The sequence below is a fragment of the Crinia signifera genome, chromosome 12 (genome assembly GCF_055691185.1).
Source record: "Crinia signifera chromosome 12, ASM5569118v1, whole genome shotgun sequence".
NCBI classification, from domain to species: domain Eukaryota; kingdom Metazoa; phylum Chordata; class Amphibia; order Anura; family Myobatrachidae; genus Crinia; species Crinia signifera.
Window position 1 is genome coordinate 13,952,705 of NC_139228.1, and position 17,887 is coordinate 13,970,591.

General features: G+C 42.1%; 2 protein-coding genes across 2 annotated transcripts; both read left to right on the forward strand.

The window, feature by feature from the left end:
• Positions 1–1,857: 1,857 nt before the first annotated feature.
• Positions 1,858–4,574, forward strand: LOC146049893 (olfactory receptor 1F1-like). The gene is made up of 2 exons (XM_083166564.1): positions 1,858–2,043; positions 3,470–4,574. The coding sequence occupies exon 2, from the start codon at positions 3,571–3,573 to the stop codon at positions 4,474–4,476; it is 906 nt and encodes a 301-aa protein (XP_083022690.1). The 5' UTR covers positions 1,858–2,043; positions 3,470–3,570; the 3' UTR covers positions 4,477–4,574.
• Positions 4,575–12,174: 7,600 nt separating this feature from the next.
• LOC146049482 (olfactory receptor 5V1-like) lies at positions 12,175–13,080 on the forward strand. Its single transcript, XM_083166025.1, has one exon. The coding sequence runs from the start codon at positions 12,175–12,177 to the stop codon at positions 13,078–13,080; it is 906 nt and encodes a 301-aa protein (XP_083022151.1).
• The last annotated feature ends 4,807 nt before the right edge of the window (positions 13,081–17,887 follow it).

The window sequence follows — 17,887 nt, forward strand, 5'->3', positions numbered from 1 at the left end:
ATAACTTAAACTATGCTGTATCTGCCCATCAAGTTGACACCGCACCCTCCCCATTATGGTATTCTTATGTGTTCCCTGCCCACTGCTGGATGCCAACAACTTTTGTCTCCCCCAACCCAGTGTTCCATGCTCATGACTGCTTGCCTTCTTTGCCCCTCTGTGAATAGCTACTGTACAATCTATGTTGCTTCACCATATAAGGCTGGTTAGAGACCTGTGCAAACCTTAGCAAATCATAGGGTTCCCTGCGACAAGTAACTTGGTTACCCTATCTTCTAATAGCCCTATAAGTTCTTACTGGCCATTGACAGTAAGAGGGTCCCATGTTTGTTACAGCATTAACGTAAGCGGTGTAATGTGTGTCAGGGCTGAGGTACTACTGTGCAGTGTAATATGTATAATGGACACTACTTTGCGGTGTGATGTAAATATTGGATACTACTGTGCTGGTGGTGTGAATAGCTGACACTACTGTGCATTATTCACATCACTACTACTGCTGTGCGGTGTAATGTGAAAGACACTACTGTGCGCAGGGCCGGCGCCACCACTAAGCAGCTCTGGAGGGCGGCGGTTCGCCCCTCACCCCCAGCGAACTGTGTAAAAAAAATTGCTGCCCCGGTGTCCCTGCAGTGCTGGGGCGGTCAGGGGTGTCCGTGCCGTAGGGGTACCTGCGGCGCCGTCATGTGTATAAAGCTGGCTGCGGCCGGCGGGGTCCCTGTAGTGAATAGCAAATAACTAGCGCTATGCGCACGGCGGCGCGGGAAGCGCTAGTTTTTTGCTATTCACTACAGGGACCCGCCGGCCGCAGCCAGCTTTATACACACGACGGCGCCGCAGGTACCCCTACGGCACAGACACCCCTGACCGCCCCAGCACTGCAGGGACGCCGGGGCAGCAATTTTTTTACGCAGGTACCCCCCCCTCCCTCCCCCCGGCACCGGGGCGCCCCCACCCCGACTCGCCTGGGGCGCTCCGGTGCCTTGCACCGGCCCTGACTGTGCGGTGTTGACCTTTTGCTTGTGTCAGTCTAACAATCTGCATCTGGTGTTTACCTGCTAGAGAAAGGGGCATGAAATTATGTAGCACCCAGACTTTTGGTCAATAGTTTTTTTTTAAGTGTACTTTATATGGAGGAACATTATTAAAGTGAAAGTGTATATCAGGGTTGACAACTTTTTTAATCTTCTCTCCGGGAGAAGCCCAGAGAGGAGACTTTCTGCAGGCGTTTGGGGGGCGGGGCTTGAGCGTGACATCATTAAGCCGCATCCCCATGGTGGGAAAATGACCCGATCTCCGCGGAGGGGGCGGGGCTAAAATAGCGCAATTATGACACTTTAGCCCCACCCCCTCACCGGAGATTGGCAATTCGGCAAAACAGGACGTTATTTAAATGGTGTGGTCAGGAGGGGCGCGATCAGGGGGGGAGAGCAGGGGTCCACCAGAAACCGGGAGGGTTATCCACCTTTCCGGGGGACCCGATTTTTGGGACCCTCACAGCCATTCCGGGAGGGTAGGCAAACCCTAGTGTATATACCCCCCCCCCCCCCCCCCCCCAAAAAAATACTTTAATATACATTTTTGTAGTCATTGTCAATGTTTTGTAACATTGAATATTGTATAATATCTCTCACTTTAAAGCCGCAACAAACCAACATAAGGGAAAAAAATTATATCCCAGTCGCAAATAGATTGACTCTGGAGGATGTCTCCAGTGTTTTTAAAAGGTTTCCTCAAAACAGCGATTTCTAATTTTTTAATTGGGCTGGGCATCTCACATTAACAAAGCACTATCTAGAAGACTGTCTATTTATATTTAAGCTATTCTTGTGAGATTCGAATGTACTTTACTGAATATTATTTAAAGGCCACATCTTGCCCTGCTTCTGTCTGCAGAGCCTAAAGCTACAGTACAGATGCTGATGCTTTGCAGATGCTCTGACAAAATAGGAAGAAGATTCAACAATGACAAAACTACTGTATGCACTGAAAACCGTTTATCCATCCACGGGACCGATCTCCAGTCCATCACATATCCTTAAAGTCAGTGTGATATATGTACTATTCTTGTAGCACATGGGTACTCAAATTCTGTCCTCAGGACCCCACACAGTTATACCCCTTACACATCGCAACTAATTACCGGGTACAAGCCGGTTTGACCCGGTAATTAGTGCGATTATAGAGTCCCGTATACGGGTAGTAATACGAACCAGTAAAAAAAGCAGAGTTCTTTCCGGTTTGTTGCCGTGTTGCTTGGCAGTGTGAACGGGTTAAAGGGGTCGAGGATCCCATTTCCCATTCACACTATGGAGGAGGTAGCACTTGGAGCAGCGCCAGCATGAAGCACTGCCTCCGTCCCCGATGACGCACCGACTCCCAGCAGCACCCCCGGATTACGCCAGTGAACCAGCAATAATGCTGGTTCACTGAGGGAATGTGCACATCCCAAAATGCTGGTTTGCGCCGGGACTGAACAGTTTTGCAATGTGAAAGCAGTATAAGTGTTTTCCAGGTCTCGTCACAAAACCGCAAGTGAAACAAATGTGGCTCTTTTTAAAATGTCTCCATGAGTTACGTGTACACATGCAGCTGCTGAGTGACCTGGGAAATTTTTAAGGGAGTAATCAGTACACCTGTGATCCAGCCGAGTAACCTGGGAAACCCGGGGGGGGGGGGGGGGGGTGTTGTGACCAAAAAATAAAATTTATAATGTTGGGAAATTACAGTACATTCCAGAGAATATTCTATAAATTTGGAATATACTGTAATTTTGTCAAAATAGGTGTAGAAATTGCAATGCAAAAATTTTGTAGTCATCATAATGACCTGTGATGTTTACTTCAGGTTGCGTATCCCTTATCCAAATATCCATTATCCAAATTATTCCAAAAACCATACATTCCTGAAAGTGAGAATTTTTTTGGGGGGGTGGGGGGGGGGGAAACTTACTGGGGACATCTGAAACAGCACTACTGAGGACATAATATGTAACTGGCACTAAATATGCCCAAGAAAATGATTGCTTGGCATTTAAATTCAGTGCCTGAGATTGTACACAAATTTTGTTTCATGTTTTAAAACCTTGTTTTATGCGCAAATAAAATATATATTTGTGTGTATTTCAGGTGGTTGACGTGTTTTTATACAGCATAAATGCAAGATACTTCAAAATACATCATTGAAATATGAAAATATACTGAAATACAGAATAATCAGTTATCCAAAATTGTTCTGGTCCCAAGCATTTTGGATAAGGGATACTCAAACTGTATATGAAATATAATCTTTTTTTACACTTTTTTTTTTTTACTGTAAATTTATATAGAAAATGTGAACAATGCTGGCATCTTGAGCAGATATTTAGAACATCTCTCTAAGAAATATACTTTAACCCTACGATATTTATCTATAGTCCTTGAAACTTTAATTTTATAAGATGTCATAAGAATCTTTTTTTTTTTTATAGAATATCCTTATACAAGAAGAACCTGCAAATGGAGGTTTTAAATATCTGCCACGTTTTACCAACTGATACCAGAAGATTGTGTTATTTTCCATCCTAGCAAAATGTTGGAGAATGCGGTGAGCACCAATCAAACATCAATGAGCGGATTTGTTCTTCTAGGACTCTCTGACACATACGATCTTCAAATCATCTTTTTCCTTCTGTTTTGGGGTATATATATGATGACACTGTCTGGAAATCTTCTCCTGATCCTTGTGGTAAGACTGAATCCCCAACTCCAGACCCCTATGTACTTTTTCTTGAGTAACCTCTCTGCTATTGACATCTGCTTTTCCTCAACGGTGGTACCCAAACTTCTGTTTAACACCTTATCACAAGACAAAAGTATTTCCTTCATGGGATGTGCAACCCAGATGTACTTTCATTTAGTTCTGGGGCAATCTGAGTCTTTACTATTGGCCGTTATGGCTTATGATAGGTACACCGCTATCTGTAAACCTTTACAGTACACCGTTATCATGCATCAAAGGTTCTGCATAGGTCTGGCTGCTGGATGCTGGATTGTGAGCTTTGTAAATGCAATTTTTCTAACACTAGTCACCTTCCAGCTGCCTTTCTGTAAGTCCAACGTCATCCAACATTTCTTCTGCGAGATGCCTCCTCTCCTCCGACTCTCATGCGGAGAGGTTTGGCTCAGTGAAGTTCTAGAGTACATGACTGGAGCAATCATTGTTCTCTCCTCTTTCATCTTAATTCTCATGTCCTATGTCAGTATCACATTGACTGTATCAAAGTTCCGCACCGCTAAGGAGCGACAGAAGGCCTTCTCCACATGTGTCTCCCACCTAGGGGTGGTCTCTATGTACTATGGGACCATTATGTACATGCACATGCACCCTCGAACTGCTTCTTCTGCAGAACAGGACCGAGTGGTCACAAAATATCTATACGGTGGTTACTCCTCTGCTAAATCCCATCATCTACAGTGTGAGGAACAGGGAGATTAAAGAAGCAATTAAAAAGTCACTGAGTGCTGCCAATTTTTGTTAATATATTTTCCATGGTAGCAATGCCCTAAATGTCGGTGTCTGTATACACCAGGAACATAAACCTCATTAATACATTTTTCAATAAGTTTTTACTGAATATAAACAAAAAAATTTTTTAAGTAAAAAGTATGGAATTTTAATCTGATAATTAGATTATATTGTGTATCAATCAATCAATTTCCATGTACAGTAGGTTATTATACTATCTGTTTTGTTCCAAACAGTAGTTCAAAGTACTTTGTTGTGGGGCTTCCAGATGTACGAAGTAATTAAACTGTCACAAAATAATTTCTTAGAGGGCAAATATGCAACACAAAAAGACCTGTTCCGAGGCACACTGCGATAAATTACTATTATAAGTACTGTATAATGGTGAAATAGGTTTTAAAACATCTTATATTATAAATACCTCTAAATAAACCTGCTGAGATTCTGTAGTAAGGTATATAATTGAATTGCTTAAAATGATATTAAATAAATCTCTGCCTATTGGTAAAAGTCCTGGACCTGATGGCTTTGGTGCTGAATTTGATAAACTTCTAAAAGTAGAAATTGCACCCACTCTAACCTCACTTTATAATCATATAATAACAACTGGGGAGATGCCTCTTCAATTTAATGATGCAAGGATTATAGTCTTATTAAAGACTGGCAAAGATCCCACCTTAGTGGGCTCTTATCGCCCAATATCCCTTTTAAATCAAGATTTTAAAATATTAACCAAATTAATGGCTAACCGCCTACAAAAATTTTACCTCGTCTGATTTCGCCTGCCCAGTTGGGATTTGTGAAGGGCAGACAGTCAGTAATGGGTGTACGTGCAGCTATTGCGGCAATAACCTACACCCGCCTTCACAATCTCCAAGATAATATATGAATTAATTTAGACGCAGAGAAAGCTTTTGACAAGATTTCTTGGTCCCATCTCCATAACGTGCTTACTCTGCATCTTTTTGGAGGACCCTTCCGGGGGCTTATTCAGACGATATACACTTCCCCATCTGCTCAAGTAATGGTTAACTGTAATGGTTAACCGAGCCCGAGCCCGAAGTTAAATGGTCAAGTAATGGTTAACCGAGCCCGAAGCGTGGCGAGCGCACGCAGACACCTGTGAAGCCCGCAAGGGCACGCGGATACCTGTGAAGGTATCCGCGTCCCCTCGCGGGGCTCGCTGCGCTCGCCACGCTTCGGGCTCGGTGGCTCGCTGCGCTCGCCACCTATTCTATTCTCACTCCACGCCCTAGTGGATAGTAGGGGTATGAAAAGGTCGGAGGACGCGTACCGCCGCCGCTCGCCACACTTCGGGTTGGCGTCAATAGCGGGGTGGCGTTAACGGTGGTGGGGGGCCATGAAACATTTTTTTTTAAAACATATCCAATGTGAAATGGCCATATTGGCCAATTTCACATTGTCATTTTATTTTAACATTGCTGTCTATGGGAAATCGGGTCCATCGCGTCTTTTAACATTACTGTCTATGGGAAATCGGGTCCATCGTGTCTTTTAACATTACTGTCTATGGGAAATCGCGGGCATCGCGTCGCGGCCCCTTATAACGGCCACGACCGACGCGATGCCCCCGATTTCGGCTAAATCGCGGGCATCGCGTCGGTCGGGTGTCCTTAAGTTAAGGACAAAATCGGCAGCCCGGATAACTCACAAGTACCGAAATCAACTCCATGCCCACTTGGATAGTGCGGGTATGAACAGGGTGGGTATACAATAAAAAAATGGGGTCTGGGGGGCATTTAACATTGGACCCAATGTAAAATCGGGTCTCAGGGACCATTTAAAATTGAATCCAATGTAAAAATCGCATCGATCGCATTGCATGCGATTTGCTTGCATGCAATGCGATCCGATTTTTCCGAAAAAAATCGGGTCCATCGCTTCTGATTGTATGCCTTAAGTTAAGGCATAGATTCAAAAAATCGGGCGCCAAGATACTACATAAGTACCTTTTTTGTAAATTAGTTCAGATTTAATTTCCCATTATAAGTATGTGAAACATGATCTTGTTACTAATATAAAAAAAGCAATGTCAATTTAAACGGCTTGGATCAATATTTCATGAAAAATACTGAACACATTTTTTTCACGAATGTATCGATTTTTTTTTTTTACTAAAATAGGCTTATTAGTAACAAATTGAGAATCTTTCCATCCAATTCTCAGATCCAAAAAAGTTAATAGAAGTATTGCTATAATCAAATTTTAATTTATTATGCAGGTTCATGAGGTTAATCAAAGTTATTGCATCTCTAATTTCCTGTTCATTATATTAAGTGCTTTTTAAAGTGTGGGGATAATGTGACCTCTTGTTGGCAGCAGCTGTGACTGGGTGTCTGACACCTCCTTATGATGTCACTAGTGGCAAAAGATGCCACAAGTGGAGGGGATTTTTGATCATGTATGGCTCTTTTATAGAGTGAGTTGCACACTATTGCTTTTATATTTTTGCTAGAAGTCTATCCGAATGGAAACTTTGAACTGTAACACCAAAGTGTAATGTGATTCTTCGCGAAATCCAATGACTGTCACCTCCATTAATATCTGTGGGACATGTAAGTGATATGAAGAGGGAACCATGGTTAATTTGAACTCCCACTGGAAATCATGGAATTGGCATTTGTCCATATATATCTATATCCATATTACAGCTTGAAATAATTAGCAACCATTTTTCCACAGGAAAAGTGCACCAACCGTTAAATTGGCCAAGGACTATACAGCTATAATTACTTACATTGCACCTTACAGAACATTATATCCAGATACTGGTATTATTTATTACAAATAAAAACTAAATGTGAAAAGTAATTTGGGTGAGGGACAAATGAAAGTTGCGAATAGGGGGATGAAAGAAACAGTTGGTAGACCTAGATTGGGAAATTTAATGGAATGTTCTATCATATCAACATGACTTTAGAAGCTTGTTCAAACAGAAATGTTAATTGCTAGTTTGAAGATAATACATTTGTTGTCATTGCAGTATTAGAATTGCTGGGGAAGGGTTTGGTGAAAATGATGATCTAGTTCAATAAACTAAACATTTTCGGTGTCCATTTATTTGCCCTTCAATTATACTGGTAATTGATACTTGTTGTAGGGTTCTCTTAAACATGCCCTATTCTCAACCATAAAAATGATTGGGTGGAAACATCTACATTAATCCCTTGAGTGGTGGGTTTTCCTGGGGCAGGACAAACCTACTAGGGCAGATTAGTAATGCCCCAGAATTACTCACCACTGAATGGGGCTGCCGGCTTCTCTTCTGCAGCAGGTCATGCTCTCCTGGCACTGCTGCTGTCTTTGGCTGTTTGCAGCTGCTCTGGGAGGTTCGGGGCAGCTTGGGCATTAAGGTGTTTGGGCACCCAAACTTTCACAATCTGGGGTGGTGACTAATGGCGGGGGGGGGGGGGTATATGCAGAGGAGTGTGTGCTCCCAGATGGTGGTGCACAGCTGGAGGAACCACTGGCACACCCCTACTTATCTGTGGCATGCTCAGAAATTGTCAGGGATCTCCCTCTCCTGCAGCGCAGCTCAGCCTGGAAAATTTCTGTGAACACCTCCTCCGAAGTGGTTAATCAAGAAGAGAAAATTTTGTGTGTAACCTGTAACCAGGCCTCTGTTTGTGTGCAGGTGTTTAATGAAGCAAAGACCTTAACCTTATTCTTTATAGTCATTTGACTGAATTTAGCCAGCAGTAAAAGTCACCAACCGTTGCAATGCTGTCTGTACTTCCATACTGTCGTACTCGGTGGAAAAGTGGTCTGATGACATTGCTGCTGAATAACTAAAACAGCTCCACGTTCTCATTATAATGGAACAATCTTGTGTTGATGCAGAATCAAGATTGTCCTGATTTATACCCAGCAATGCTATGACCTATATACATATCTGAACACCACTGCACCCTGCCTTATCAACTACCAAAATCCATCGTTGGCATCCCACTTACCATTCATACAAAGGAGATCATTTTGGTATGTTTGAATCCACTCAACTATTCCACAAACATCTCTGGCAATGGGCCTAGTTTTCCATGTATGGCAAAGCATATTTTTTCCTCTAATGGACAAGTACATAGCGAATGGGGAATGTAACCTGGCTGAAAGTTAGAGTAGTTGTGTGGGATAAGTCTGCATTCAAATATGAATTGAAGTGTAAAAATAAAGCCACAATATCTACCCTGCACAGAAACATAACTAGCCCAAATCTAAAGCCCCCATACAATGGTCCAATTTGTTTGAAGGCGCAAGTCGGACCAATTTTCCCTTGAACTTTCCTGGCAGCTTCCCGGGAGTTTTTTGCCCGACTTGGCACTTAATGTGCTATATTGTACATGCTATATATCACAGATTTAAATGACTCCTGTGGAGCTATTGGGATGTTCAAGGGAAATTGGATACAACACATTGCAGGTGATAAAAAGCAACTGCAATGTGGACCTGACAGCTGTACATACAATTTATGTTATGAGCAGCAATTCGGGCCTTCATCCTCGACCTGATGCACACAGGACCGTACATCTGATCAATTGGGATGGGGCCTGCTCGGTCAGAATTGAATGAAAAAGGCCACAACACAATAGTGTATGGAGGACCTTTATGCTCTCTGCACATGTTATATGTCCCCACCTGCAGTGCATATGGTTTTGTCCATTGAGAAAAAATGTGCTTTGAAATCTAGTCTTATAATAAACCCAAAATGTTTCTAAGGTCTGAGGGTTTAATATGTCTCAGGCCTACTTGGTCATCTGAAATATGTACAACTGACTTAAATTTAACTCTGTACCATCACCACTGCCTACTGTACAGATGGAGCGGGAGACATCTTTGTAGGAGAAGGCGGAAAAGTCGCCTGCCGCCGTAAGGGGACCCGTGCGCGCGTGTACCCTTACAACAGGGCTCCCTGCAGCCTCACCGACGGTCGCCCCGTGTCCTCACCACACCCCCCCCCCCCAACCCTGTCCGTCTCCCTGAAGCGGAGATGGACAGGGTTCCAGTCCCCCCGGCGACGGGAAACTGGGACGCACGTGCCGGTGAGACGCACGCGCATCCCAGTCTCTGTCGCCGGCACTCGCCAGTGCAAAGGATCTGGCGAGCACTGGCCAAAGATGTCTCCTGCTCCATCTGTATATCAGTGAACTGAAAAGGTCTAAGTTTTAAGTATTTCCATACTAGAGTATGCGTGACACAGTAATTCGTATTTCAGTCAATTCGATGTAGCTATCTGTGCTTTACCATGGCTAACTTTTGAAACCACACAACACATTTGTTGGCAAGCTGCTCAATCAGAGGTGATGTCACTCAGGTGCTAAAAGGGAGGGGCAATTCTGGTTAGGAAAAAACATTTTGTATCCCAATTGCACAGTGAGTGAGTAACTTTTGAAGCTACCAAAGTAGGGTGAATTCTTAAAGTCTGTAGGCTACATACAATTGTATTTTTAATCTGTAAATATATTACTTTTTTTTGGTACTTGTTTGCTAGCACGGCGCCTGCGAATTTGATTGTATCCATCGGGGCCAAAAAAATTGCTTAAATCGCATGCGACGCGATCGATGCAATTTTTACATCAGAACCAATGTAAAATGGTCCCTGGGACCCTATTTTACATTGGGCCCAATGTTAAATGCCCCCCCCCCAGACCCCAATTTTCATTGTATACCCACCCTAATGGGTCAAATGCCCCCTCATTGTTAACGCCACCCCACAGCGTGGCGAGCGCAGCGGTACGCATCCTCCGACCTTTTCATACCCCCACTATCCACGTCGGCGTGGAGTTGATCCTATATAGTGTGGCGAGCGCAGCGAGGCGACGCGCATTACTTCACAGGTATTATGCGTCCCATCGCCACACTATATAAATAGTGGGGGTATGAAAAGGTCGGAGGACGCGTACCGCCGCCGCTCGCCATGCTTCGGGTTGCCATTCATCGTGGGGTGGCTTTAACAATGGGGGGGGGGGCGGGGCATTTCACATGTAAAATAACCATAAGGGTGGGTATACAATAAAAAAATCGGGTCTATTGGCCCATTTAACATTGTTACCTATGTAAAATCTCGTCCATCGGTCGCATCGTATGCCTTAACTTAAGGCATGCGATGGACGCGATTTTTTAATTGTTGGGGAAAAGGCTAAAAATAGCCCTGAAATCGCGTTGGTCGCGTCGACCGCATACCTTAAGTTAAGGTATGCGATGACCTGCAACGGGCGCTGTGCTAGGAAACAAGTACCCTTTTTTTTAATATTTTTATTATGTTTTCACCTTAAATTTATTTATGCATACAATTACAAAATGAAAGGTAAGTTTTCACAGCAATCATATTTATAAAAAAAAAATGATTAGGGGGGAAAAAAGTGTACAGATGTTATTTATATATATATATATATATATATATATATATATATATATATATATAATCAATGTCATTAAATCACATTCATAAAAGAGTCAGTAATCATTTCAATGTCTCAATAGAACCAATAAACTAGGTATAATCATACCTCCCAACAATCATTGGTGGTCCAGCTGGACTTTTGGGGGCGTGGTCTTCAAATCACGTGACACGTTTGAGGCCATACCCCTGTTTTGCTGCTGCTGTGCCTATGTGCACAGCGTCTATTCTCCACTGACAAGCGGGAGGCAGCAGGGACACCCAACTCCCCCCCCCGCACGACACTGCTGGCCCCGGGCGGGCCACAGAACGTCTCCGAAAACCAGGACATTCCGGCGGTAACCCGGACAGTTGGGAGGTATGGTATAATGAGCATACCAGATATATGAATATTCTGTTGCGAGTGAAGGGACTGTCGCCCTAGTTCACCCCCCAGTGCTCACCATCTCTTCCTCTCTAAATCTATATATTTTGAAACTCCTAATTTTTATTATTTTCCTTATAATGTATATTTAAAATGAAAAGCTCAATTTTATGTGTTACAGTTTAGGACACATTGTATGACCCTGAAGGGTATCGCCAGTGTTTCCTCAAAAGACTCATTAGTGTATTTTAATTGGGTTGGGCAATTCACAGTGTATCTTTGACTTTAATTGCATAATACTTGTGGGATTAAAACAAAATAATGAACATCAATTAACGCTACATCTTACAGTACTTATATTTCCAGTCCTTCGTTTTACAAATGTTGGACCACGTCAGAGACGGTCTTTAATATAGAAATAAGAGTACATAGCTTTTAAAACTAGGGAAGAAATCTAGCCCAACATTTATTTTTATAAATTCAATCTTCTGAAGATCACCCTGCCAGACTATTGGTTTTATAGTATCCGAAAACTTTTTGTAAATTTCTACTATGTAGGTTATGTGACAAAAAAGAGAACCTTAAATTGTTCATTCTGAGAAATATTCCCAAATTATCGAACATCAAGGTAAAGATATAAAATTTAATTGCTCGCTTTATTAATATCACAAAACCGTAACCATGCCAAAAGATCAAAACAAATCACTACCTGCTATTCAACATCTACTTCCACAACCGTTTCAGTTTTAGAAGATCCCAAGTCAATGTTTTATTTGCAGGTCACCTCTACAAAAACAGTCTACTTTCAAGAACACATAAAAAAATAAAAAATTGTGTTATTATTATTTTACATTGCTATCAAAATATATTGGAGAATATTCAAAAGAACATGAACCAAACATCAGCGAGAGAATTTGTTCTTCTAGGACTCTCTAACACCTACGGTCTTCAAATAATCTTCTTCCTGGTGTTTTCAGGTATGTACATGGTGACACTGTCTGGAAACCTTCTCCTAATCCTTGTGGTAAGACTGAATCCCCAACTCCAGACCCCTATGTACTTTTTCTTGAGTAACCTCTCTGCCATTGACATCTGCTTTTCTTCAACTGTGGTGCCTAAAATTCTGTTAAACACCATATCGCAGGACAAAAGTATTTCCTTCTTGGGATGCGCAACTCAAATGTACTTTCATTTAGCTCTCGGAGGATCGGAGTGTTTAATCCTTGCCGTTATGGCCTTTGATAGGTACACCGCTATCTGTAAGCCTTTACATTACACCATTATTATGCATCAAAAGCTATGCATTGGTCTTGCTGTTGGATGCTGGATTGTGAGCTTTGTAAACTCTTTTATCCTGACATATTTCACCTTCCAGCTTCCTTTCTGCAAGTCCAACCTCATCAGCCATTTCTTCTGTGAGATGCCCCCGCTCCTCCGTCTCTCCTGCAGAGATATTTGGTTCAATGAAGTAGTAGAGTACATCTCCGGAGCAATCATTGCTCTTGGTTCTTTCTTGCTGATACTTGTCTCCTATTTTTGCATTGCATTGACGGTCTTAAGGATCCGCACAGCTAAGGAAAGACAGAAGGCTTTCTCCACCTGTGTCTCCCACCTGGCAGTAGTTTCTCTGTACTATGGAACCATCATGTTCATGCACTTGCATCCACGAGCTGCTTCTTCTGCAGAGCAGGACCGAGTGGTCACCATTCTCTATACAGTGGTTACTCCTCTGCTCAATCCCATCATCTACAGTGTGAGAAACAAGGAGATTAAAGGAGCCATCAAGATGCGATGACTATTGCATTGCATCCCTGGAAACATTTTTTGTTACCGTATGGTATTGTGAATCAGCACAAGCTTTTATTAAGTGCTTAACACTATATGGTATCCATGCGTTATACGGTAGATGAAAGGTAGATTTTTTTATTTTGTAAAGGGCTTTTTCCACTATAATTCAGTGTGACCAAATATTGGGATGCTCATTCTATTTTAATATAATTTGTACTATTAATAATTGTGTCAGTATTGAAACTATTTTAATGGCAGATAACATCAAGGATAAAAATAATGGGGTACATTTACTTAAGCCTCTAAATATTAGGAGATGATTTTGCCGATGGTAACCAATCAGATTCTGTCTGTCATTTCCAGGATGCAATATAGAAATGATAGACAGAAATGGATTGGTTGCTATGGGCAATATCATCTCTTTTCATATTTAGAAGCTTAATAAATGTACTCCTATATCCTATTTATTTATGTGGATTTGGCTATACATTTTTATTTTGTTTTGCATTACGTCATAATCGGTGTTTAACCCTTTCAGGTCCAATGTCTAGTCAGGCTCAACAGCCCTAGCGCTAGTAGCAAATACAATGGTGAGCCACTTTGAAAATAAGACCATTAACATCGTTCAAGTTTCAATGTAGACCATTTTTTTATTAAAAATAAATAAAATTACAATGAATTTAAACATTGAAACCAGACTGTTTGAATTACAAAAAAAATATGTTGGACTGCAAAGAGTTAAATAAATCAGAATACACAACGCATAATAAGGGATGTACCAAATGGATCATATACACTAACCAAGGTTGAACTCGATGGACGCTCGTCTTTATTCGGCCTTAACTACTATGTAACTACTGTATACTGTATGTAAGTATTTAATATTATTACTTATTGATATTCATTTTGTTTTTATATATTTTTTAATTACTTTTTCCTATGATGCGTATGATTACTCATGGAGGGAGAAGTTGGGCTCTTTTCACTTATACCCCATTGTGGGAATTCTCATAGAATTGCAGAATATTGTCCCCCCTACACCACCAAATGGCATTGATTCCTAACATCCTAGCCTACAAAATAAATCAGTCAAAATTGTGATAAAGAATATTCCAAACACACTGGTGTGTGTGTGTGTGTGATAAATCCCAGCGTTGGCAGACTGAAGGGTGCTAGTTACACCCTGGGGAATAAGACTTCTAGGCCTGTAAAGACAGATAGAGATAAAGTAACATCCAATTAGAGTCTAACTGCAATGTTACGGGATGTTTTTCTGTTTTTAAATGACTCAGGAGCTAATTGGTTGATTCTTTCTCTCCCCAAACTTTGATACATCTCCCCTGTGCCTCTTATTTTATACAAGCCATGTTGCTGGTACTGCTTATGGGAAAGAAGCCTAATCTGGGTTAGAGGAAACAACCCACCAAAAACCCCTTTTACACCATCCTAAATAACCCTAGTTTTTGCACAAGAGCGCGCAAACACCTGGGTTTGCAGGAGGTGGCATTTCAAACCGGATACTGAGCAGGGTTGAACACCGGTTCAACACAGCACACTGTACAGTGTAAATGGACAAGGAGAGATGCTTTCATCATTATGCCGGGTGTTGACTCTGGTGTAATAGGTTTTACACCAACAAGCCAGGTCATACCTGGGATTTTGTACTTCGGTGCAACCCAGCTTGTAAAAGGGGCACAAGAGAAAGATATTTATTGAACATGTTATGTTTGCAGATACAAGGATTCATTTTCTGCCGCACACCCCATTTCCTGTACAGAAAGAAAAATGTGGTCTGGGTAAAGGAAATGCCATATAATTATTATTAACAGTTTCTTATATATAAATTCCATTGCACTTCACAATGAGACACACTGATAAAACAAAACTGGTTAACAACAAACAGTAGTAGAGGTAGGAAGGCTCGCGAGCTTACAATCGATATATATGAGAGATTACCAGCATCGTACAGGGGGGGGGGGGCAAAAATGATGCTATCTGGAGCCCATCACATGATCAGCTACATGATCCGCCTACTTTAATTGTTAGGTGCAAGGTGCGGATGGCTCCGGAGACATGCCCACTTTCCCAGGAGGCCGGGAGCATTATAAAATTTTTGGAATCATCCCGCCCATTCTTGGAGAGTAGGCAAGTATGTAATAAGATATTTCACACAGGAGCTGCCAAGTTTCTGGAGATCACCTGAGAAGGGTAGCAGAGTGGAGTATAGTCCCGCAGCAGACTGTTCTTTAGATGTTGCACTATAATACATAAAACAAGTTCAACATCCGACTCAAGACACCTGACTAAGGATCCAGCCATCACCCACCAGCGCTCCATGTCTCTATATCACCTGGCAGCCAGGGGGGAAATTACAGCTATTATAAATAACATTGATTTGAGGATTCAAACTAGTGACCCCACCATGACCATGTGCAGGGAACCATACCATTAGGCCCCAGAGGCTGCACATTCCTCTAACCTGCAGAGAATTATCTCAGTGTCATGAACCAGCTGCACAAATCAGGACCCTAAGCTAAAAAGAAAACAAAGAGGACACTAACCAGGACCCACCCTCCCTCCCTATTTAGTAAATAGAGCACCAGGCTACTAGCTCACTGAGCCTTCTTCACTGTGTCTGGCATGTGAAACTATTCTCAATCTGTACCTGATACTTGGCTAACCATTACAGAGGGCATGGTTCAGAACACTTTGCAAAAATGTACTGTATATACTGCTAGTACATTATAATGTACCAGGTTATTAACAGCAAAGCCCTGTAGGGAACACACCAAGCATTCCCAGCCATGGTCCTCAAGATGATAAGATTTAAAAAAAAAAAAGTTAGTTCACTAAAGCATGTATAGCTCAGTGGGCTAGTAGCTGCTCTTGTGTACTGGCAATGTATGTGTGGTTCCTGGTTCTAGTCCCATGGTGGTTTTCACTTTAGCTTTTTAACTTTGCATATAACTAGATGATAAGATTTAAAAAAAAAACCTAAGCAGTCTATAGCCTGCATAGCTCAGTGGGCTAGTAGCTGCTCTCGTATACTGGCAATCCTAGTCTGGTCCCCGGTTCGATTCCCATAGTGGTTTCTCTTTAGCACCTTGGATCCCTCATGGATGATGAGAAAACCTTCGCCGCTTCTTATGAGCTGGCGCCCTCCACACTGCATGCTCCCCACTTACCCTGCATGCTCCCTCCCCCAAACTCTGACAGCGATGGTCGTATCCCCGTAGCTAAGTGCCTCATGTGGCGGATGCTCCGCAGCAGCCCTGACGGTGTATAACGCACAGTCAGAGCGTGCGAGGAGCGTCCCCCGAGCTAGGGTGTTCCCGGATAGGGCCGGTAGGGAGAGCGGCTACAGCAGAGCTAGGTGGGCTTTTATTGTTTTCTAGCACTAAGCAAAATCATTACACCAGCAAAATCCTCTGTTTATATCATTGAGCAGAGTACAAATCACTGTGGGATTCGAACTCCAGTCTCCACCACCATGACATACCAAGTACCTGCCGATATACTGACTGAGCCATGGAAGGTGTTACTGAGAGAAGACGATTTTCTATAATGTTATCATCTAGCCTAGTGGTCTGTACACTCAGCAACATTCAATATAAAAAAATGATACAGGGTAATATCTTGCATTAGACTGAAACTCTGGTATTTAGTTAACAGCTTTTCAACAATTGTGGCTTATTTTAATTTGAATATGTTATACATAGCTATGATTTCTGTGAGCTACCTCACCATGACCAGTAAGCTCTGACCAGTTCCTGTGCAAGCACACGCCCACAGGAAGTTTCTTCAGGCAGCATTTGGGGTTGCACAGTCCAGTTCCATTCAGACCTCCAGACTGTGAGCATGCAGCTCAAACCACACAGGACCATGGTCATTACCTACCCATTAGGAGAATGGATCAGCAAGGCTTGGATCTCCTTTTCCAAACCCCACAGAAAGTATCAGATTATATGGCATACTGTAGATAATGCTTAGTTCCATGTACAGTATATGTTGGTCTGGAATTGTTAATATATTGTAACATGGACACATCTGTACTATGACCTGTGTGGTATTTATTTGTGGATGGGGAGATGTGTGTGTGTGTGTGTGTGTGTGTGTGTGTGTGTGTATATATATATATATATATATATATACAGCTTTATATTCAGATACATTTTAAAGTCCATGCAATGGAAGTATACAGCAGTATAGCATCAGCAATAAGAACATTCCATACTTCTCACATGCAGAAAGGACAACAGCAACCACTGCAAGTCCGCCATGCTTATATTATATATGCGTATACTTACCGTTGGAAGATTGGGTGGTTTTGTAGAGGCCAATATTGGCTGAATTATGGACTGAAATAAGTAATCATTTATTACTTGTAGTACAACAACGGTCAAAGGGCCCATTACTACCTTTTATATAAGTATAGGATAATGGAGTTTAGCTATTATGGGGCAGATGCATTTATCTCTTGTTAAGGCTTAATACAAGTGTGATAAGGAGAGAAATGTCCAGCCAATCACCTGCCAACTGCCATGTTAAAGCCTGTGTTTGAAAAAAGTCAGTTAGGAGCTGAATAACTGGACGTTTATTTCTCCTTCGCACACTTGAATTTATCTCTTGTTAAGGCTTAATACATCTGCCCCAATGAATTATTAGCCACAATCTGGGGTCTTTCTGAGGATTTGGGGCTAGAAGACAATTGCCAATGTGTGAGTGAGTTTCAAAATGGAGTCTAGCCAGCCATGTGCTCCAATAAAGAGGCCCCTGCCCCCATTCATACCAACTTTCCCTTTCTCTGTATTTTC